The 25,054-nt window shown below is 39.5% G+C and overlaps 1 protein-coding gene across 1 annotated transcript; it reads left to right on the top strand.

Moving 5' to 3' along the window:
• Positions 1–2,580: 2,580 nt before the first annotated feature.
• On the top strand, positions 2,581–25,054 carry vstm2l (V-set and transmembrane domain containing 2 like). The gene is made up of 4 exons (XM_018677651.2): positions 2,581–2,976; positions 21,865–22,034; positions 23,481–23,525; positions 23,772–25,054. Exons 1-4 carry the CDS (start codon positions 2,862–2,864, stop codon positions 24,078–24,080), a joined length of 639 nt encoding a protein of 212 aa, XP_018533167.1. The 5' UTR covers positions 2,581–2,861; the 3' UTR covers positions 24,081–25,054.

Below are 25,054 nucleotides of genomic sequence, written 5' to 3'. Positions count from 1 at the left end.
AGTCACACTCCCAGTTCGCTCCCTTCATTTTACATTTAACGGGCCTTGTGCTGTATAACCGTCATCTCCACACACACATATATTCACACACTCACACACTCACACACACACACACACCTCATCTGGCTGGGGCTGTCTGAGGCAGTTAGTTCTGGGGAGGTGCTGAGCTCAGAGCTACCAGGCAGGTGTTGTGTCCATCTTAGGGGCTCACGTCCGCATACATCAGCTTCAATTTCACCCTCACTTCTCTGGGCTTGAGAGCCAGGTTGACACCCACAGGAAGGGCACAGACAGCAGAACCAGCCAGGAGGAAAAATAAACAGCTGTGTGAGCCTCTCTCTGACCAAGCACACACTGAAAACTGTAGGGTTTCTCAAAGACCTCTAAGGTTAACTGGTTTTCTTTTGTGGCTGTGAGGTGATTTGCTGAACCCCTCAAAATGGCGCTATCTGTCCACGCCCATATGTGGATAGGAGCAAGTTTTTAGCTGCGGATGTCCCAAACGTTTAAACCCCCCCAAACAAATCATTTTCCAATATTGCTGACACCAACAGAAGACAGCAGGTGCCTTGGAATTAAAGACTGCGTTAAACTAGGAGCAAACAAATTGATTTCATGGCCCCACATGACTCTAATACAGCTCATATAAACCTGGGTGATCACAATAATAGTTTAAACATTATTTTAAAAAATGCTCATCTTTTTTCCCCCCCGGAAAATCTGAAATTCATGCTGTGAGCTCCACATGTCGGGCTCTTGCACAGATGCTCATGTCGGTAGTCAGCAGGATAAATGGCTCTTGCCTTTGATAATAATTACACACTCAAGCAAAAACAAATGCATATACAGGCTCCACACTAAATGTGAGGGGATTATACCTCTCTCAGTAAAACCCAGAGACATACTGTGACCTTTTTGTATCATATTATCATTTTCTTACCATGTATGCGTCACTGCTACTAAAAAGAGGACAGAAGAAATGTCTTTTTAGATGTAATGGAAAGAAAGAAATTTGGGTGTGCACAGTCAACATTTCTATAAACAATAACATTGACATAAAAGTAGGAGGACTGCATGAAATGTCAGAGGTATTTGATCCCTGGCACAAAGTTGCCATGGAGATGCAATTTTTGCTCATTGTGCAGTGATGCAAAATTTATGTAAAATTTATGTTTGCAGAATACCAGAGACGCAAGGAGACAGCACAGAATATTCTCCTTGTCTCCACGTCTCCAATATGAGACCATTGTCCTTCAGCTATAATGTGAATCTTCTGGCTGTCAAACTGGGAAAGAAAGAACACTGGCTAAAGGCCACTTGTCTTTTCACTGAGCCCAGACCGTGTTTGCACTGTCAGACCTGGACAGCTCAACACAGACTCATATCCACCCACCACTGTATCATGTGGAGGTGAATCTAAAAATACATACACATTCAGACATGTAGATATGATTGGGTTTGGATTTTGATAGTTTTGACGTCATTACCTGGTCTGAGCCTGTTGTATCCAGCTGCACCATAAATTCAGTAAGCCTTTACAACCACCACCATTAAAATGCAAAGTGATCATTTCTATCTCCATGACTGTTAAACCCCCATGAGCAAACATCTGGGACACTCACACCTGGGTTAACAATTCCCGTTACACCCATGCATACTGTAATTATGGTGGGAGATGGCAGTTTATTGGCAAGGACATTGCAAAATTTCTCTCATACAGTAATTGTTTCTGGATTAGACTATCTAATCCTCTTTTGCTTAATGTAATTGCATTTTTAAGGAATGTGCAGTAGTTTGACATTTTAAGAAATATGCTTATTTACTTTCTTGCCAAGCATTACATGAGAAGATTGATGCCACTCTTGTATCTATATGTAGTTGGAGCCAGCAGCTTGTTAGCTTAGCAAAGCCCGGAAAGACTGGAAACACAGGGAAATGGCTGGGCTGACTCTGTCCTAACAAAATCTGCCAATGATTACAAAGCCTCACTAACCAACACGTCTCATAAATTCTAATGGATACAAAAACCAAAGATAAAAATTATGATTTGCTGTTTTATTGTACAGAACTATCTCTTGGCCAGAACCAGTAACTTCTTGGAGTCTCCTCTGGTTGCTGCTCCCTGCCAAGAAATAGTCCAGGACATAACCCCACATAAAATGATGCTGTTTTTAAATCTTTTTTTTTAACACCTCATTTTTTGTACTGTAGCACATGAGGTATGTTTATTAGTTACTCTTGGGTATAATCTGGCTGGCTGTTTCCAGTAGGTAAGCTAACCAGCTGTTGCATCCAGCTTCATATTTATCATGGTGTCATCAATTCTCTCATCTAACTCTGAGCAGGAGATTGAACAGGGGCATTTCCCATAATGCAACTAGGCCTGTTTCTTGAACTGCAACTTTATATTGCAGCATATTGTGAAATGCGTAAAATGATATAACATGTTAAATCCAGTGGCTAAGATCACGTAAAACAATGTGTACATTTACCTGTAGCCATCATCATCGAACCCAGTCATCAGTGGATGAAATATTATCATCATCATCACCCACTGGATACATTAAAGCGGGGGCAGATAATAAAGTTAAATCGACACCAACGCCTCCGTGAGATCCCTCCGCCTAATTGACTCTCGGCGTGAGCCGCTGCACCTGTCTCCACGCTGCTTCTTCCTCCGCCTCCGCTGGCCGCATCATCTCCTCCTGCAGAGCCGAGCAAAGCGGAGCAGCAGCGTCTCTCCCTCTCCAGCTCCAGCTTTATGTCTGTGAAGGTTGCCCAGCGCCGGTGGGGATATTTTATCGATGCTCTCCACCTAATGTGACAATTTCATACAACTACTAGAAACACCGGCTGAAGCAATGGGAGCCTTCGGAGTGTTAATTGGGATTTTACAGTACGCGGGACTTTACATTCAACTTAACGCAGCTCTCATCGTCGGACACGGCGAGGTGGACAATCATATCTCTGGAAATGGTAAGTTGTTTTGCGCCTGTGTTTGTTGGTGGCAGCTTGAACTGGAAAGGAAGCTTATAATCTTGTGATTTTCACTCTTGAGAGGAGAGGCTGGGTGGGGTCCAATGAACGTTGATTGCTCTTGATTAGGTGGTGATTTTTTTTCTTTTTTACTTAATTGGTTTTGTTATGAAGATAGACATATATATTGCTTGTTGCAGTCATATTATTGTCTGTGATTAACCTCGTGAATATGCACTTTTATCCTGTTTGAATGTTTCCATATGAAAGTGGTTGAGTATGGTGCAAGTTGGTGAAGCATTTTGATCTCCGTGATACTGACAGATCACTTTAAATAATTTATTAAGGGCACACTACACACAGCACATTCATACCCCATATTCAGATTGATTAGGGGTGTGTTTCAAATCTGTTTTGTTTGAATCAGAATCATTTACAGCGTAAAGGGCTTTTTAAGCCAGTGTATAAGAAGCAATTTTAGTGTCTCTACTGTGAAACAGTAGCTGCAGAGCAAAATGTCTGTGTAATTGTTTCTGTATGAAATCCTTTATTAAAAATGTCTGCTCTAACGATAACCATAATATTGTTGATATAAGCCGTCTGTGACTTAAATGCCAGTGCAAAATGAACAGACTTCCATGGAAACATTAATACAATTTCATAAGAGATACAGGAGGACTAGAATAACCCATAACAACATCACTATAAGCTAAACAATGCAGTACAACACACATGTTGTGATTTCTTCTATGGGGGTCACAGCTGTTATAGTGGGATCAGGATGGAAATTTAAAATTGCTGTTGATTTACCTGTTGGTGTTGAAAATGTTTTGATATTAAAGTAAGCTAGCTATCCTGATTTGGAACTTGTCCTGGAAAATTTTAAAGTGATTTTTCATCTGACTTCACTTAACAGAAAACTGACTTAACTGTTTCTCCAAGGCCTTGCTTTGCATACTGCAAACTAGTCCTCAAAGCCAGTTCCATTCATGTATTTGACAGTTTTAACTCTCAGCTTTAAGATTTAAACCACCAGGCCTTCTCCTCCCAGAATCCTAATAACCAAAATGACAAAAATGATAAATACTCTTTTGTCTTAATTCAATAGTTAACAGTAGAGACTGACTGAAAGGAAAACCTGAGGGTAGAGCGGGGGTGGTGGTGGTGGTGAGGGGTGACATGCAACACAAGTCCCTGATCAAATCAAACCGGGAACATTGTGATTACATGGTATGTGCCTAAGACCACCAGGCTGTGGGAATAGAAATACAACCTACAATTCAAACCGCATTTCATGAAGTTGTATATGGAGCTGTACATCATTAAGGACAGTATATGAATAACAAATAAATATACTATTTCAAGATAGTTATGTGAGGGTTGACATGAACTGTAAGCCCACACATGGAGACCAACAGTTCAGTTTGTTAGCTGTTAAAATTTTCACAGTGTAACCAGATTAATGTGTGTTTAAGAAGGCTGCAGACCCAGGTTTGGCTGGGGGTTTAGTCTGATGAACATGAAATAGCAACTTGTAAGGTAATACAAGCCAAGGTGAACCATGAAAACAAAACCAAAAAAGCACAAGGGCATGTGCCTTCAGTGTTCTTGAGACAAATTACAGTTCCTGTAGGCACCCAAAGGAAAGAGGGGCTCTGGGCTGCACTATGTGCTTTTTATGGAGGTGGGTGAAGCCCTGTTACTGCACTGTAGCACCTTTATCATAATTCATATTCACAGTTGGATGTTGAAACAAAACTCTGGGGTTGGTACTTGGCCACATACTATTTATGCTGTTGCCTTTGAGTGACTCTGATTTGTTTGCTATGACTAGACAGGTATATTAGTGGCTGAGCCATCATGACAGATTGCTTTTTATTACATAAAGCGGTTAGTGTCATTCACCACTGATGAACCTCCACTGAAAGAGGATCCCTGACCATAAAACTAGTCTATGAAACCTGCAGTAAAACTGTTAATTAAAGGAGAGGTGGACAGCATGAGGGGCAGCAACACTGAGCAGGGCTATCTTGACAAAAATGAGCAGGTGTACAGAGGGGATGGTAAAATGATTGGCATAAAAGTTAATGATGAAACGAAATAAGTGTACATCGGATGCAGTTTTGGATTACCTTAACTTTGGGTGTGTCATTTCTAACATCTTTGCATTTGTAAAATCCAATTTATATACAGTTATTAGTAGAGGACCTAATATTTAGAAATGGGACCAATCATTTTATATTTAGATTGATTCCTCCGCTCTAAATTGTTTCTCAAGTGGTCTCTCTCATACCCACTGGCCAGTCCTCATCAGGTCTCTGAGCAATGTGTTGCATGAGCTGGAGGTGTGTCTGGGCAAGTGAGAGATTAACATGGAGGATGAAGAGCGACACATTCTGCCTACTTGCTACAAATCAAATGTTTGGCAACACTTTTGATTTTAAAGACGCACGCAATTTGCAAAATATGGCATGCTGCTGTAAAGTACATAGGCGGCATGACAAACTGAAGTATTCACCTAATGTGGTGACATGGTGCGAGAGCAGAGAAACCCGCTGGCTAACCCTACTGGCTAACCCTGCTGGAAAACAGCATAAATGAGATGTGTACAGAGTTGCTGCACTGGAGCAACAAATGGGAAAGTGGTCTCAGGCTTTTGGCCCTCAGTGTGTGTGGTACCTTTGTAGTTAATTTATGATTTGTCCGTATTAAATTACATAGCATCATATTATTTTCCATCATATCACATTGAATTGCATTGTGTTGAATCAAATCATATTGAATCGCACTGCATCACAATAGGGGTGAATCGTATCCCATATATGCTGCTTTGTTTAATATGTGTCTTTAATGTATTAGATTGTTGGCAATGTGTCAGTGATAGAGCTGCATATTCCTAGTGTACAGTGGTAAAAATAGGAGGATTCAGATTCAGTTTCACAACAGAAGCTTACTTCACATTTAAATATATTAAATGTAATAAAGACTTTGCTCCACCCAGTTATTTAGTATAAATGCCATTAGTACTAGTACTATTAGTAAACGTTATGCTGTGAGTTGTCCTCATCCTCAAATCTGTTCTTGTGTGGTATGTTACAGCTGCTAACTTTCCAACAGTGCCAAATCCCTCATTTTTCAGAAAAAAAAGCTGTTATTAATATTAGTGTCAGTGTTTTTTCCAACATAATTTACATTTTTACCCACTAGCGGTTTTACCTTCCTGCAGCTGCACCAAGCATGGATTTGCTGTTATCTAATTAAACTGTGTGATAACCACTTCATCACAATGGTTCACTGGCTATCCCTTGAGCCCTCTCTGTTTAGCAAGTTAGCTTTAGCTCGATCGCTATAAATGAGTGCAGTGGTTCCAAATGGATTGACTGTCTTGGACAGGTTAGATAATCAATTAGTAGCATATGTCCCAAAGGGAGTTAATTACAATTGGCTACAATCGTTGTGTTCGCTTTCCCACTCTGTGTCTAAGACTGGCTATAAGGAAGAAAAGCCTCAGGGTGCGGAGCCTTCTATTTTCACTTTTGAACAACAGCAGCTCCTGCACCAGAAAAGGAGAGTTGTGGTATCTTTTGTGGTTAAGTAATCCTCAGGAGATTTTCTTTTTCTTTCTTTTTTTTTTTTTTAATCTGGCTCTGATAAATTGCCCAAACAGAGGGGAGCTGAGCCGTCATGTAGAGCAGAGAGGCTGAATGCACTGTTCTGAAGAGTGCTTGTTAGATTCAGCCCTGGCTCATTTGTTTCAGACAAGTGCATCCGGTTTGGGGCCTGGTCAGCCTCTGCACCCCAGTTTCCACTGGAGCTGAATTGCTGTTCGAATCTCTTGTGATGCAAAATTATATCTTCTGTGTAAAAGCAAACAACCACATTAGATGAATCGGCACCTTCGCCGCATTGCATGACCCATATGTCAGGGTACGACTCTTACCTGATGTCCGCTCCTGTGGATCGAGACTTGGCAGTGAAGAAGAGAGACCTGACAATTACTGTTGTTGGTGAATGTGTGGTCTTGTGTGACTTTCTGTCCTTGTGGATGTCATATAATACAAAGCGATGATGCAGCCACACATGGTTTCATCATAAATTCTGAGCCTTTCATTTCCAGTGCGAGCCATTGCAATATTAGTGCTCTCTGGCAGCGTTCATCCTGTTATCCATCGCGAGCGTAACACTTTCACAGTGTGGGGGCGTGTACCAATTCATTAGGCCTCCAAAGTGTCTGGGATCCTCTGCCAGTCCTCTGCTTGGTGTCCTCTTAATGAGGACGGCCAGCCCAGGCAGTTTGCATTGGCTTTCAATTTAATGGAGCTCTGACTGTGCGAGGGAGGGGGGGGCAACAGATTGTACAGTCATGCTGTCACAGCAGAGGGTGCTGGCGGAGGCTCGGTGGGAGAGAGCAGAGAAGTGAAAGGGTGGTTGAAACAATGTTCACCTCAAGAGGATGCTGGAGACAGGAGTTAATTTTAACATGTCGTGACTTGAAGAGACAGCGTCTCTGGTGTGTTCGTCATGACCCATTCATGAAGAAATGTTTGCTTGTTCCACTGCTCTTTCAGTGAAATTAATAATAAAATCACATTTTCTAAAGACAGAAATTTTTTGAACATCCTGATTAAACTGAATATTCAGAGTCACTCACTGTCGATTAGCTCTTTCATTATACATGAACTTTTGCTTAAGGTTTATCCAATTACGAGTACAGACAAAACACTCATCCAAAAGAGCCAAATGCTTGTTTCTTTGCTATGACCAAAGGGCAGCATAACAACATGGGTCGCAGCAATTGATTGTTTTCTTTAGCAATTAAAAAAAAAAAAAATTTTCAATAAGCTGTTAGAAAAGAGGTGGAAGTTGGTGGATTTTAGGCTTTTTTTTTTGTTTAAAAGTTGAAAGATTAGTTGATTGATTGTGGTGCAGATTAATTTTTATTTCGGCTCTAATAACAGCAGAATCAGCTCTTTAAATTTGCTCTAACCCACCAGAAAGGATAAGATTGCATGTTTTTTGCCACTGAAGAAAGATCTCAGAAAAATGAAATCACAGGAACTGGGAAAGGCAACGGAAGACAGCGTTCCCAAACTCAGTGAGCCTGAGAAATGTGTGTTTGTGTGGAGCCTTATCTCTTTGCATGTAGTCCACACTATGACTAGAGAGAGCTTTAACACTTTAGGTGCACTGATCGTAAATGACTCAGATGTTTTTGAGAATATACTGTACGGTACATCTATGATGAGGTCCTGGTTAAGCTCATTAAGCTCATTTAGCCTCATTTGAATTTGAATATATTAAGATTACATTTCATTGCTTTACAATCATTTTTCAACTGACAACACTGCTTCAACTTTAATTCAGCCTCAAGTTTAGTTGTCTGGATTGCTGCAGGTTGGACATGTCATGCCAAGCAGAGAGCTCTTCCTATCAACTGTCCCATCTCATGAAAACACACATCACTTAAAGGTTCTCAAGGGCAACATATTAGAACAGAACATAATGTTGTCTTCCATACCAGGGGAGCCCAGATGGAGTACAGTGTGCATTCTCGAAAATGCCTCCGAGCTCAGGCTTGTGTTGTCAACAACACGTGCTACTTTGTGTTGCCCCACACTGGGAGGAAACGCAGAAATAGCCTCTGAGTCTTGGGTCCCAGGGGCTATGAAAAATTCACTCCGCAGGCCCAGAGTATCGGCGGCAACAGGCAGACAGCTGCTTGCTTGATTACCGGCTCCATTCTTATTTCATTATTTTACCTTCCACCTTGAATGGAGGTTGAAGGTCTCCCAGCAAGTGATTATTTCCCTAAGGAGACTTGTTTGTTTGCCCTGCTGCCGATTCTGAAGTAAATACATCATTATTGACTTTCTAGAAAATTCTTATCATTGTGTTTTTTCCCCACATTTGGTTATAGGCTGTCACTTGTACAGTAACTGTGCTGTGCAGAATTCCAGAGACACGGTAAGCCAAGGTGATAGCAATATTCACAACTGCAGGCATAGCATTTGACCAATCTGTGACTGAAAGAGGTGTAACACTATAAACATCCTGGTATTAATGAGGAAACAATAACAATAAAACTGACTTTATCTGGCTGCTGAATAATACAATCTTTGTGAGTGAAAATTGAGCAAACATGTTTGTAGACCGGGACAAAGTGCTGTAACTGTTAAAGGGTTTTCCTGTATTCACTAACCAAACATAACTTCCTCCTCCTAGTTGGTTATCTGCATGCAGGGTTAGCTTTTTAAGATCAAGATAAATATCTGCAGCAGGTCCTTTTATTACTGGAGCGTCTTCTTGTTTCATCCACTGATCCCTTGGGGCTTCCCTGATTATTAAAGCCATTCATCAAATTAGTGAAATACCTTTTCCCACAGGGATGTCTGTTCACGGGCTATTTATTCACCTTGGTGGAAGTTATGATGTTAAGTTGGATTTTTATGTCTTGGTATTTACCGTGTCTGATTTTTTTTTTCCTTCTGAATGAATCATTTCTTCTCCTCGGTGCCCTACGGATGTGTCTCAAATAGAGGTATTGAGTTAATGAACCCGATTTTACCAGCTGTCCCTGTAAGGTGGCACCTTTTCAGATGAAAAATGTTTGCACTTAACTTAGAGAAGGATTTCCACATTTCTTCCAGCTACCAGAGCATCATTTTGAATGCCTCTCTCTGTCTTAGTCTCGCAACACGTAACTTTACATGGCTATAAGTTATGTGGCAACATTCACAAAGTCTGTGTTTCATGCTTTGTAATACAAGCATATTCTTTCTGTATTTGTATTTTCCTTTACAATGTGAGAAAAGTCACTAGACAAAAAGATGTTATGTAAAATGCTGTATCATTTTCAACATGTGGAATGCTACTATTGGCTGTCTAGCTTCACTATCCCTGTCATTTATATTTACAACTGTGCCCTTGCTTTTTCCTGTCATGCTAGTTTTTCCCTTTGCTTCAGCAGAGGGGTGCATTTTGCTATGGAAAATCAACTCAGACCGTGTCCCGATCATTTGCAGCACCTCGGCTGTCGTGCTTGAGTGGCCAGCTAACGTTACAGGAAAGGAAGTTGCATTTGAAGTCAACAGATGGACAGTGCATTTTAGAAACTCCTCCCGCTGGAGTACAAAGAGTATTTTCAACAGATATGTAATTTTCCAGTGTTCAAATTTCAGATAAAAAAGTGACAACCATAATAACCAAAATCTGATGTAGCTCATTCTTCTGTGCCATATACCACCATCGTTGTCACAAAAACTATTAAAAACACATGATTGAGCCACAGTGTTGCTCTGATTGACATTTTTTTGTCATTACCATGATAAAAGTCACTCCCATATACACTGTTGTGGTGGTGCCACAGCACTGTATGTGGGACAATGTGTATAAATCCACGGCTTTAAGTAGTCCCTAATAAATGCACTATTTACTCTTGTTTGAGTGACCTTTTTTAAAAAAACTACAGTGCCCAGCTGCTTTTGGCATTTATTTAGCCTTTTTTAAGAGTGGAACTACTTGAGGTCTGTCGTCTGTTGGAACAATTTGACTATAGGAAAGCGTTGAGAAATGGACTGAGTCACTGTTGGTTTTGGGCTCACGTGATATGTTGACTATAAGAAAAATACAGACAAATACAAGCCTCATCCTTTCATGGTTTGACAAAGAAAAACAGAAGCTTGCACGGTTGGTGACAAGCTTACCCTGCAAACCACTCCGACTGTCTCTTTCTTGCTTATGCACAGGCGCACACACATGGACCAGCAAAGATATGGATGTCACACTTGCTTCTCGTCCATGCTAATAAGCCCTCTGTAATTTAGTCATCCTCAAACAGCTCAAGCTCCCTCCATAGCAGGGAGGGAGAGCGAGAGAGTGAGAGCGAGAGAGGGAGACGATCGATGGATTGACCTCACACTGGCGCTCAGGCTGGATTTATGCCTCTCACTTTGACCAGATGCGAGAAAATACTTGAGAGTGGTCTCTTTTGGGTTTGAGCAGTGTACATTCTTTTGTTTATATATTTATGTTCTCCATCGCATTGTTTTCTTTCATTATTCTCTTCCCTTTTCATTTTTAATGAGTCTTTGGTGGATAGCAAGCAGCCACCTCTGTTTTCTTGTGGCCTCGCTTCTATCATTGCTCTCTGAGCAATATAGTGAAAAATACCAAGGAACACTGTTTTAAAAATGCATGTACTGTACTTTCATCTTCAAACATGGGTCCCCTGCCTCTACTGGAGGACGATTCTGACAGTACTGCCTTTATGAGAATCTATACTTAGAAAAGGCTAAGCCAAGCAAACTCATTCTGAGCCAGCTATATAGCATAATAAATGAGACAAACCAGTGTGCTTGAGATCTCCCTGGAAGTCAATATCCACTTCAGAAGTACATGTTTTCACTCTTTTCTCTGCCAGTTTGGGGCCATGAAAATTTATCAGTGGAGTCAGCTTTTATGTTGATTTAGCATTCTGCCAAGGTTATGGAATTGATTTCTGGTGACGCTGCTGTGATTAAAGTCAGGAAACAGTTGGATGTCTGCTGAGCAGGCCTGTCAGGCCCGACGACGGCAGAGCACTCAACGGGAGACAGCGTGTTTGTCAACAAGTCGTGTTTCACAGCCGGGTTGAAGAGGGTGCATAGCAAGCTGAAAGGCAATTTGACAACAGCGAGATCGATAAAGCCGGTAGGAGAAGGAGAAGGAGGAGAAAGAGGAGGAAAGACAGGAAAGGCAGGAAGACAAGGCATTTGTGTGGGCGCAGCGTGAATTGGTGGTGCTAATAATTTGGGACGTTTGCTAGGTGTGTATCTGTTAAAACGGTGATAACATCTTTGCATTTGTGACATCCTTCACATGATATTGTTAGGGATCCTTAGTAAGTAAGGAACTAGCAGATAGAGCAATAAGTCATTCTTATTGTCTATCAACTGTTAGTGGAATTATTTTAAAAGTTTTGGTTTTACACATGAATTTCTGATGTAAGGCACACTTAACAGTGTAACACAGCACATTACGCTTAACGTCAGTTATTTGTGATTTTCCATACAGTTTCCTTATTGTGACATGCAGCTCCAACCCGTCAAGCATGGACGTGTACTGGGGTGTCCTGCGGTGTCTGCACCAGGACATTTGCAGCGGATCCTTTGGGTCCTGTGGGTTGCGTGTTGGGGCATCCATGGATCTGGCTTGTTCTGGCGTATCCCACAGATGCTCGATTGGATTGGGATGTGGGGAGTTTGGAGACCAGGTCAATGCCTCAAACCATTTGTGAGCCATTTTTGCAATGTGGTGGAAGCATTGTTCTGCTGGCTGAGGCTGTTGCCATCAGTGAGTGCCAGTGCCCTGAGGGGACGTGCTTGGTCTGAAACAATGTTTAGGTGGATGGTATGTGTCAAAGCAACATCCCAAGTTTTCTCAGCAGAATATTGTAATGAGATGATCAGGGTTATTCACTTCACCTGTTAGTGGTTTTAATGTTATGTAATGCTTCACTAGATACAGATTATCAATTTCATGTCATTCAAATATGACACACAAATGTTCCTCAATTTTTCTTATATAGAACTTATTTTAGGTGAAAATAGATACAATTAAAATCTGAAATTTGATATGAAACAAGTTCTTATTTTGCAGCCTGTCATGGTATTCTTTCACAAAAATGGAAACCAATTTTCAATTTTTACAAGGGTTTTACATTTACAGTTACATGAATATGGAACAGGCAGATATCAGGGGCACAGGAGGAAACAAAAGATGATGTGGTGGTTTGGTAAGGGTGAGGTAGACTCAGAAGACCTTGTATAACACTATAAAAAATCAAAACATTAGATTAAAAAAAAATTTTTTTTTTACAGTAAGATGCATAGTGTGAGGAAGATTCAACCTGGAAGGGAATAAATGAAGAAACCATATTTAGTTTAGAGTTGTGATGGATCTTCCTCAGTTGGCTGCTGAGGGAAGCTGATTTAATTATTTGGTGAATATAAATAAGTTTCAATGGAAATTAAGAAACACAATTTCCTTGTACTCTGTCATACTGACACAGTTCTACTTCCATGGTTTAAGCGAGAACAAAGGGAAATGTCATTTTTATACAGAGATTCAGTTCATCTCATATTTTCTCTTTATTAATGGAAAATTGTACTCACCTCCAGTTCTCTGTAGAGTTTAGAGTTGCTATTACCCAAGTCTCTCCAGCACCTTATCCAACAAATTTGGGATATTCCCTCAGTCTCTTTAGCTTTTCAGAGTTAAAACTAGAGTAAGAAATCAGATTTTCACCTAGATTTTAAAAACCCATGCAGTATTTATCATATTTTATAACAATAAAAAAACATGAGAGATTACATGTTTAAAAAGCACATCCACATTGACGTATTATAATGGGTTTAAAATTAAATTAAAAGCAGATGACCTTGCATCCAGTGTCAGCCCCATATAAATTATAATGATTTTCTGAATAATAAAGCAGCTGAACAATTGTCTTTATTCTCTGTTGGTGTCTCAAGGCCTACAACATGAGTGAGGTCATGAAAAGTTCCTCTGCCTAGTTGTAAAAAGTAACAAAAGTTCTAATGCACATTGAGACAGAAACCCTGAAGAAAGTTTCATTGTCAGTATGTCAAAGTTCCATAAAGAAATAAAAAAACTTAAATGGATCTCTTTGACAGACACATAAAGAAACCATATCCATTAGTGAGGAGAGACATTGAAGGAAGCATATTGTAACTCCCTTTACAAGCACAAAGACTGACAGGCTGTAGGATTATTGTAGACTGTAACACAGCTCAAGAAATTATTGCACTTTTCGTCAAGTTTAAAGCACAGTTAAAACCTTCGCCTCTACCAGTTTGGTCAAAATGTCACCAATAAAGCTTATTTTACAGGAGAGCTTTAATTTGTAGCACACAGTTACCTGTGTTTTTATTGCACTGATCTTTGCATCCAACAATTGACCTAGTGAGGTTTGGTGGATGGGTACAAGACTATCTTTGCTACTGAACTGAATTTTCATGATATTGTTACCTAGGGACATTAATCTGACAGTTGTTATATTGATTAATCATTTTAAAAGCTGTGAAAAAAAATGTCCATTGTGTATAACCTAGAACACTTGAACATATCAGCTTTATTGATTATACTACATTACTGCTTTTCACCTTATCTATTTGTATGTACACACTTGGAAAGTAGGTAATGTAGATAGATACTGTATCTTCCAGTTAAAACACTTTTACATGTGATTTACAGACCTTTTCAATGTGGCTCATTGTAATGGTTAATGATGTGGCTAGTTTTCTGTGTGCAGAGCCACACATTTTCTGGGGGAAGGCAGAAATGTTGCTGTTTATTCAAGAGAAACTCGTACAGTTGGTCAAAATAAAACTAAAAAAAGCTGTAAACCAACACTGACAGTTTTTGCTAATTTTGAATTTACGGTGGCATACTTAAGAGCTGGGGGATTATTTGTATTGCAGCTATGGTCCCATTGCATGCTGTAACATCTGACATCTCACAAATATGATATGTCTTTTGATCTGGCTCTGCTGTGTCTACATTTAGCTATTTTGTGAGCAAAGTTCAAAGAGCATAATGACAATTATATTTCATCTGTGTGGTGAAAGAAACAAAAATGAGGCAGTCTTTGCAAAACTGCAGATGTATTATTTTTTTTATAATGCTTCCAGCATAATGTGGGGAGTCTTCCATAAATGTATCTTAATTTTTCCGTCCTCCTCCTCCATCTGTTGGGGAGAAGAGTTTCTACGCTGTGCTTTGATCTTTTTTGAATTGTTGTAATTCTCTGTGCTTTAGTTGTGTGATTGGGAGGCACTGATCTGTGTGTGTGTTGTATGTGTCAGAGAGCAAGACCATATGTATGTTGAGTGTTGCAGGATGATAATTGGAGAGGTTCTTTCCTGCCTCCAGTGCTTACAGGGACACCTTGTGCATTCATTATGATTCATTTGTGACAGGAAAATGTTATACATTACACCTTTTAACATGCATTTCCAAATCCACCCAGTCACATAAACACTTATACAGCGCTGTGTGCGGAATACAAGCCATAGGGCACCACACACAGTGAGACACACACACGCAGGGTAAGTCTCCCAGGATGCTGAACACCTGCCAGCGCCAGTGGGCAAGGCTCCAGGAGATGTAGTGAGCTACTCTGAGAGTGTTGGAAGCATCTCTTTATGCCAGACACCAGAGAGCCAACAGACACAGACTGCCCACTCAGCGAGAGAGGCACGGAGAGAAGGAGAGAGTAAGGAGGGGAACTGAATTAAAAGGAGGAAGGGAGGTGAGGCTATAGAAAAGGCTTGGATGGGAAAAAAAGAGGCAGAAGGACTAATAGGTAGAAAGTAAGAATGAAAGGGCAATAGAAAAGGGAGAGAGAGGAGTAAAAACCCAGTGTGTTTTCAACGACGAGGGGGAGATTGGTGGGAGATGTTACTGAGTCGGCGAGAGAGACAGCAGGAGAGAGAAAGAGCTAAGAAAGGATTTAAACAAGAGAAAGAAAGAGGTGGAAAATTGAGAAAAATCTTGCGTTTGCAGAACCGGGTTCTTATTGGCTGGCAGGGGAAATAGGAAAGTGCAGGAATTACCTTGCAGCTATAAGCCTGTCCTGCTGTAGCTCTGGACTCCCGAGTGTATTTCAGGACTCCCTGTGCAGCTCTCTCCTTGACTCGACTTTGACTTCACACTCTGTGGTTTCAAATGGCTGTGGAGACTCAGCTAGCTTCATTAATTCTTCACCACTTCTCCTTCATACTATACTTTGGTTGTAAGTTGTAGAAAAGGACTGACATAAACAAGAGATAATAGATGAAAGAAATTACAAATGGTGTAGAAAGCAATAGCCAAAAATAAAAAAGCGAAGCATCTCATGTCTATGACAAATGACAACTAACAGATTTTATCAGCTGTAGCTGAGTAGCTAGTTAAGCTAAAGGTAGCTTTGTGAGTGAGCTTAATGAGTTAGGAGGGGATTTCTGTAGTGTCATTTCCCCCAAAACCAAAAGAAAAGGGGCCTACACTCTGGGTGGGGATTTTTCTTTTTGCGTAACTTACCTTCCGAAAAATGAAGTATGAAATATTGGCTTCAGAAATAACGCTGGGTCAGGTTACTACTATAGATAAGCTGTTCTAATTAATAATTAATTCTGTTGAATCCATTTTTTTTTGCACTTTTTGTCCCTGTAATTTTGGCTTCCATTGAAATTCTTTATATTCAAAATATGGCACTGCACAATGTGTCTATAGTTTGACAGGCCTGCTCTGCCTAGTGTGGTTGCCAAACTATGATTGGACAGTTGCTGTTTAGCGAAAAGGTTTAACTTTTAACAGTCAGTTGATAATGGAATAATCTGTTCATTGTATGTTGATCAACTAATCACGTAATAAGACAATAATTTCAATGTTACTTTTTTTTAAATGAGATTGTATATTTTTCCACATTATCCTTTTTTATGCTGACTTGTTCTTGTGTCTTGTGCTGTATGCCTCACAAGCCTCTTTTTTGTCTGCAGGAACACAGTCTTTTCAGAGTGACAGATGCTGCTGTCTGTGCTCTGCCTCTGGCTGTTGATACTGTATCTTGAGGACAAAAAAAGTGCCAGCACTTGCATCAAATACTGAGAAAACTCATATGATTGAAATGCCACCCTCTGTTGTTTTGCTCATATATTTTATGCACAGTGAAGTTCTTTGCTTCCCCAGCCTTCAGCTCTGGCACCATATGTTCAAAACACATTATTACAAGGCACTATTATAAGTTTTGTCACACCTTCTGGGCTCTTCATCAGGCATCCGAGACAAGGGGTACCATTCTTGAATAACAAGATTTGAAGAGGAAGATGAATGGAATAACCAGAAGATGGCTAAATAAAAAACGAAAAAGTTTTTTATAATTCATATAGCATCTTTTAAAACACCCTGACAGACTATTAACTAACATGAAGCCAATACAGTTATAAGGAGGAGAATCCTTCACATGTACCTAAAAAGAAAGTGTCATCTCAGAAGTACCTTAACATATAGAACATATAGATATAGATTTTATCTTTTCTGTCATGAAGTATTGACTTAGTCTTACAAATTCTGTAACAAAAAAAAAAAAAAAAAAAAAGCTGCTACTGTGAGCTCCTCAAAGGTTATACTGTAGGTCTGGTTACATTACTGTTCAGTTTCTGAATCCTTTAACTTAATATTAAATGTTGCTATTTTTAAATCTCTTGGACTGGCTCAGTGCAGATTGGATTGCTTTGTTATCCTGCCATGCTGATTTTCCTGCCATCAGGAAAGCCATGCATCATCAGATGAAAATGAATCATTATGCCAGCTGTGATTACAGTCTACGCTGCATCGGCATTGAAGGAATAGTTAGCGCTGCAGGAAATTGTCCCAGAAAATGTGCCCCACTGTGCAGCAAAATCATCAGGAATCAGTGCGGGAGCGCTTAAAGTTTTTGTCTCCTTTTGCTTTACACAGAGCTGCACAGAAAAAAAAAAAACAGAAAAAACATGTATTTGTCTACTTCGAAGTCTGGTTATCGATGTGTCTTTCTGTTTTTCTATTGTCATATCTGCCTGAGAATCTAGTGATATATTGACAGTTTAAAATGAAGGCCATATCTGTATCTATTTTCTTTAGGCATCTATCACAGCAGAGGAATCAAGCCAGCAATTCTTGTAAAATACCTCTGCTGTTTTGGTCATGCAGATAAATAAACTTGTTTCAATTAAATGATTGTATATTTAATATGTAATACCTTCCTGTATGTAATATGTAGAAATAATGCAACCAGTCTTCTCGCCCTCTACCTTTGCTATCACACATAAAAGGTGCAAAGATTCCAAAGAATCCATGAATTCCATGTCATGCATGCCTTATCTTGCAATAGTAGGATAACAGCTGAAATAAATGCCTTTATATTTGTCTTCTGAATTGTTTTTAATGTATCTCTCAGTCTTCATCAGTATATGGATGTTGCTGTTGTATATGTTGTATATCTGTCGATAATGACCACAAGATGTGGTAGAACGCTTCAGAAAAAGAAAAAAAAAAAAACTCAACTAATACCTGCTGTTTCATGTTAATAGCCACTTTAGTCACAGCATCACGCGTTGTGTTGCTACATACCATAGCTTCAGGCCATGTGTTGTATAGCACACCTCTCATGACCCACTTGTAGCTGACAGCTCTGAGAGTTGTGTGCTCTCTATTCTTCATGAGATCTGCCTCCCATCATGAGAAAACCGGGAAGAAAGTATGTTCTCTGGCCTTGTATCTGTCAAAATAATATTAGTATGGATTCATACTGTAATATGGAGATTGAACAGGACTGGAGAGGTTTGACTGAGATGTGTCCTTATCTCGCCTGTTATTTTTCAGTCTCAGGAGAATTTGCATTATAGAGAGGGAGCTAGACAGGAAAGTAAAAGGAGTTATTCTCAAGTGGTTAGAGTGTGCAGTTTTTTTTAACCATCAAATGCTGCCTGCTCATACATAATGGACCTTCACGTTGCCATGACAAAAGCATGTAATAATTTAACACCTTACATAATTAGGAGAGCATTTCAAGTATTTAAATCCTAAATATGGAGACATGATGTTCATACTCTGGCCAACTTGTTTATCTCTCAGCTGAAGAATTAAAAATATATACATGTCTTTAAATGCTTTGGTTGTGGTTTTTAATGGATGACTCGAAATCTTGTCAGAGACGTAAAGTAAATGTGTTTATTTATTAGTTTTCACTTCAGTCTATGAATACAGGTGCTATTTTCAGCAGAACCAAAACGGGGTTAGCATTAATTGATGTATGCGTTTCTCACTGACAAATACTGATAATGAATATTTATCCTATATGTTCATTCTGAAAATGTGTTGTTGATGGAGTGTTTCTGTATATGTTTTGCATAATGAGACAGAAAGGTTGTTTTTACTGCAGAAAAAAGGTATGTTTTAAATAGACAGACTGAACCCTTATCAGTCTGGTTCTCATCTCAGCCTTTCCCATTGCTTTTCCTCACTTTTCCATCTACCTTTTGCAGCTCTTTCTTCTCACCACTCACCTCAGTTCACCTCTGCCCTCCTCCTTCTTTTTTCTCTTTCCCTCTCTTTCCTCTTCCTCTACCCTTCTTGGCCCCTGTACGGCTCCATCCCTACAGTACGCGTCCTCCTGACAAATGAGGCCACTGCCTGGCCGCGAGCAGCGGTGCAGCAAGGGCACGGCTCCTGAGGGCCCAGTCAGTCAAACGACACCAAAGCCCTCTCTGCCGTTTCTCTGTTCTCAGCCTTTTTCCCTCCATCTTCCTGTTCATCCCCAGCTTCACACAAGGCCGAGCGAATGTCAGTTACAGATACAGTGACTAACCTCTCTCTTTGCTCACCTGGTCTAAAAATTCTCAGTCCATCTGTCTTTTGCGGGGTTTTCTCTGAAGGGAGATTGCTCTGTTGATGACAGGTAGAATGTTACCTATATATAGAACAGACTGTTATCATACTTGAGGTGCGACAATGGGCTCGCGTGAAAATTTTCACTGTTTTTACTTAGGAGTCTCATTTATTTCATATTTCCACTTGTGTATAATGACAAGAAATTTTAGTGTTTTGTAAAATGCATTTATACTCACTCTGAGTGTGAATCAGTGGGAGTGATGTGTTTGTGGGATTTTATTTTTTGGAGCAGAAAGTTTAAAAACTTGGAACAATACAGATTCAAGGTGATAAACCCAAAGATAATTATCAACTGACTGCAGTTCTTTTTTTCTGTAAAGAGCATTTTAGCATCTTTTAGCTTATTGTTTTGGTTCTACAGCCTGCAACCTCTCTGCTCTCATTAAGCAGCAACATGCAGCTGTTTTTTTTTACCAAACAACCTCTGGTAAACTCAATGCATACCCACCTACCTAGCTCCTAACAGCTGACATAATAAATTTGTAAGTAACACAGTGGAGCATTTAGCAAACCAAATATTTCTCTCATGGGTTGGTACAGACCAAAACAGAGATAAAAAGAGAGTAAATAATGGACTTACATTCACCAGGTGGCCAGAAGCATGACTCCAAATGAATGATTCAGTTGTCACAGTGTTGAATTTGAATCACAATGCATTAGCACGTTATTAGCTTTGTTAGTAAGTATGTACCGCTAAGTGTTTGCATACAGCAGGTTGTCCAATCTGTTTCAAAACAAAGGTTCATAGTTGTCTTTTTTGGAGTAGTTTATTGGAGTTGTTAAATGAAAACTTAGCTCATTTGAGCTCTTGTTAAAAGTGCCTTAAAAAACAAAAATTATATTCATAGTTATTTGTGAGTCACAAACAATGAAAATTCCAAACAGCACAAAGAAAAAAGTAATTTGTTCAGCATTCTTAGAGCAGTAATATTTCTTTTAAGTGCTCATATAAAATCAATGCAATCCGTGAGACACATAAGAGTGTATTTGGTGGATGTGAAAATGAGACTCACTGTGGTGTGATACTGTCCATTTGCATTTAATCAATGCACCTTGGATGGTTTACATGTTTTCTACTTTCACTATACAGTGTATTGACTACATTATGATTAGGATGGTCAGTACTGTATGAATATTGCCATGCAGAACATTAAACTGACTATAATGAGATCATATTTTATGGTATATAACCTCAGCTTGGTGTTTGCATTGATTCTAAGTTAATTGTACAAAAGAGCCAAGTCATCATAAAGTTTAATTTGTTTAGTTTGACTGATGACTGGGTTCAGTATCTTTATCTATTTTAGCTTATATAGTATATGTATGTAAATATATAATTTTTATTTAATGTAACTCACTCAAATCACTTTGGTCTGAAATCACTCACAGATCACTTTAGTTGTCAACATAAATGACATCTCCAACAATAGAGCAGGTGGGAAAAAGAAAGGTTTCTAAAAAAAAAATCACTTATGCATATTCCCTTTTAATTTAATTATGGTATCATCTATTAACAGTTAATTAGTTGATGTTTTCTCTATCCTTGTTTTTCTTCTTCATTTCTTCAGTTGTGTAGTGTACACAGGCAGGATTATCTCTCTTTGTAGTGCTTAGTAAAAGTAGATTAACAGTGTGGTTTAATACGTGTTTGCATATTATCTGAATACGTGTTTGCATATAAAGGACTCTTTTGGTCAGTTGTTGTCTACAACAGACTAAAGGATTACAAAGATGCTGAGTCAGATGAAATTCGATGGAAAGGGTGCTGTTATGATGAATTATTGACCTTCACTGAAAGCTACTTGAGAGAAAATTATGTTGTCGGTGTATGTGGTTGTTCTGAGGTGCGTGGGTTTGAAGTGCAATGACACTTCCAAATTAGTATATCCGTGCAATGTTCATCCTGGGCCGCTGTATCATCGAAGGAAGGATTATATAATGTTCTTGACACCGTTTCAGTTCAGTTTATGTTCTGTTTTCTTTACACCACCCTAGAAGCAAAGAAATCATTCAGTCTGAAAAAGGGCTTGTTCCTCTTGGTTTGGAGAAATTACGAAGAAAAAATGGTCACCAACTAACCTGAGCACCATTTACATTTTACAAGTAGCATTGGTTTGTTAAAGCTGGGGTGTGAGACTTTTTCATATAAATTAACACCTATCACATTCAAGGCATTGCTATATGAGTTCACGCAGTGCTTCTTGCAATATTTATTTGGCTACCAACACCTTGTACTATGTGTATGTCATGCAGTTTTCTGTTGCTGAAGTATGATGCTGCAATGTCACCAGTGAAATGCTGTCTCGCTCTCTGAGCTCTCTGAGAAATAAAAATCTTGTGGATTTGTGTTTTCTGTCATTTTGGAGATGTCTTAAGCCCATCACATCCCTCAACTTTCCTTTTTTTGGTCTCTTGCAGCTCTTTTTACAGAGGTGCCACATGACATCACGACGCAGAGCGGTGAGGATGTAGAGATGGCTTGTTCCTTCCGTGGGGCGGGTTCTCCCTCCTACTCTCTGGAGATACAGTGGTGGTACATCAAGGACCACAGAAATTGGCAAGAGAAGTCGGCTCAGGTCACAAATTACGTAAGCTGCAAGGAAAACAGGTTTTTCATGTTGTTTTTGTTGATTAATGCAGAGTTAGTTGTTAGCTAACAGTAATTAATTACCTGCCAATGATATTGTTAGCTAAATGTAATATGATATAATATAATATAAATGTAAAGTACTTAAAATAGTTAGCTAACAGCTGCATGTGTCTAACAGTACTGTTCGACACACTTCTGCCAATGCAAGGGGCAGCAGTATAAAAGCGAATTAACTGAAAATAACTTGTGTACCGTAATTGTGTAAAAGTAATTGACATCCATCTCATAATCCATTCATAAAAACTCATAATTTGAACATGGATGGTGTTGTTAAAAGTTTACTTTAAGCTCATCTGAGAGCATACATACTGAATGTTTATTTACAAAATATAAACCATAGAAAAAAAGTAAAATAAATGCTACAAGCTCAGTGTCTCAATGTCTTGATAAAGGCTTTAACTGGCTATGTGAATAGGCAACTCAGTCTCTGTGCTTCTCCCATGTTTAAAAAAAAAAAAAAAAATCCAAACAATATATTTAGTGGTTGCCAGTAAACATAAATAGAAAAGAAAATGCAACTATTTTCTCTTTATCAACGAGATGCTGCTTCTTCTAGTTAGTGCTATAAAGCAGCCTATCTTAACATTATCTACGACAGAGCTATTTCCTCATATATGATGACCGAGAGGGCTTTTTGGTGATAGTTTTACTCTGCAACCCATATTTTTTTCTTCAAGGTTAAACCTCTCTTTTTTACAACACTGTTAAGTAAACTTACAAAGTCTGTTTTCAGTTTCACAGTTTCATTTTCTGCATTTCAGTTTATTTGGACACAACAGCTCGGACTGAACCTAAAGCTCACTGTATGTCAGGCAGAGGGAAATGCAATATTAGCCATGGCAGAAACCCTCTAGCACGGAAACGAAGGGATAATTGCTGATTAGCATTTGCCAGCACTGGGGGAACAGGTTGACTCTCCCATCATGGGGGAACTCAGGCTCCCCTGTTGTGCCTCTAGACACTATAATTGGCACTGAGAAAGAAATAGATTTTCAAAATCTCTGTCTGCTCCATGCATAATTCATACCTATGCCCGAAAGAATACCTCTGTGCCTCTGCATACACATTCACAGACACACTCCTGCTCAGAGGCTTACGTGCTTGGCGCTGTAGAGCACGTGCTCACATACACAGTCATTTAAACATGCACATATAAGCATGCATACATATGTACACACAAACATAGATAAAAAGCTCAACCACCAGAGAAAATGGTAGATCAGCAGTCCAAAGGAGGTAAGTTAAAAAACAAACTGGTGAAAACATCAAACATGTTCATCCACTGTAATATTTTGCTTTCTGAGAAACGCTGCTAGCGATAAGATTCTTTTTTTAGAAAGGTGCAGCTTTTCATTGCTAATGCACCACCCATATCTCTGTGCAGGTTGTACCCCTGGAGGAGACGTCCAAAGATGCCACCAAAATTAGCGTGAGTTTGATCTGGCATCAGCTGTCAACTTGCACAAAGCAAAGTCAATATCAAAGAAAACTAACTGACTTTTTTGTGATTGTGACATCCACTGTTTTTGCATGATTTATTTCCATTCACTCGTAAACACAGTAAAGTTGAAAAAAAGTGTAGCTGAGAATGATTTAGGATATATTTGTGTTTCATTTTATTTTATATCTCCCGTAAGGCTTTAAGTATGTGCGCACCATTTAATTTTCTCTTTAGGTGGTAAAAGTGGCCGGCAGCAACATCTCCCACAAGCTCCGTCTCTCTAGTGTCAAGCCGTCAGACGAGGGCACATACGAGTGTCGTGTCATTGACTTCAGCGGTACCGTGGCGCAGCACCACAGGGTTCGCGCCTACCTCCACGTGGAGCCTGAGAGCAGTCAGGGGCCTGGTGACGCCCAGCTGCGGGAGGCGGGACACCGGTTGCAGGGGAACAATCCACACCCCCACCGCGAGACAGAGGGCAGGGAACTGAAGAGGAGGTCAGCCGGCAGCACCACTGACTGTAATGAGAGCTGCGTGCTTTAGGGCGGGCGGTCTGACTGTCCGTCTGCATGGTCATGACTTATCTCTGACGAGGGGATGGTCATCAACACACACGTCACCACAGGGCCAAGGCATCTGGACCCTTTGTGTTTCATGGTTTGTTTGTCTATCTTTAATAGTGTTGTTTGGATGCCAATGCTGTTGAATGCCAATAAAGGGCACTATTTTATTGAAAGTGTATATGATTATGTTCTCTTTGTTGCTTTGGTTTTTGTCTTTGTGCTTTTTCCTATTGCATTAAGTTTGTGTTTATGTGGCAGCAAGGCTGTAATAACAAGGACTTTTATTTTGTTATTTTGTTTGAGCAGGACTCCTTCGGTGGCCAAACTCCTAGAACCTTTCCCCACAAAGTTACAGTAAATGGCTGTAGAGAGTCAGATTTATTATGGCTATCATAAATAATAAATAGAGCACAGTTGGAGTTCACTGATACAGACACAGAACACACCCTTTCCTTTTGCAATGTGCCAATTCTTCTGTCTTTTACTAAAACAATTGCCAAAAGCCGCAGTATTTTAATGTAAATGCTTTTCAAGGAATAAAAGAATAAATTAAGCTTTTTTTCATTTATCTGAAAAGTGCATTGATTTCATTTCTGTAATCTTTGTTTTAACATTTTGAGAGAAAACTATGTGTCTTTAGCTTTCTAAACACAACTATAATGTTTGTTAAATACAAATGTATGCTTCATCACATTAAAATAATGTATCAGTTCTTGTGTATATTCACACTTGCACTGTAGACTTTTACTGTTGTCGCTAAATAAGTTTACTCTGTGCTACTTAACAATGACTCAAGAAAACAACTATGGTATGTTCTTCACTCAGTTTTTGTCACTTTTCTCAGCCACAATATAACTTTTTGTCTTAAGCTTTTACATGTTTGTCATCTTCTCTTGACTGTGTTAGTGCTGCTGTTTGGTATCTGTTCTGTTAAATACATTCATTTGAAATGAA

This window comes from Lates calcarifer, linkage group LG12, assembly GCF_001640805.2.
Source record: "Lates calcarifer isolate ASB-BC8 linkage group LG12, TLL_Latcal_v3, whole genome shotgun sequence".
In the NCBI taxonomy this organism is placed as follows: domain Eukaryota; kingdom Metazoa; phylum Chordata; class Actinopteri; family Centropomidae; genus Lates; species Lates calcarifer.
The sequence above is the reverse complement of the archived record's forward strand: the minus strand, read 5'-3'. Positions and strand labels throughout refer to the sequence as shown.

What these genes read in the sequence shown, in the direction of transcription:
- vstm2l (XM_018677651.2), top strand. Translation starts at nt 2,862, where the DNA reads ATGGGAGCCTTCGGAGTGTTAATTGGGATTTTACAGTACGCGGGACTT. An exon ending in CGGCTCAGGTCACAAATTAC is followed by an intron (nt 22,035 to 23,480) that starts GTAAGCTGCAAG and finishes ATCTCTGTGCAG; the next exon opens with GTTGTACCCCTGGAGGAGAC. An exon ending in AAGATGCCACCAAAATTAGC is followed by an intron (nt 23,526 to 23,771) that starts GTGAGTTTGATC and finishes TTTTCTCTTTAG; the next exon opens with GTGGTAAAAGTGGCCGGCAG.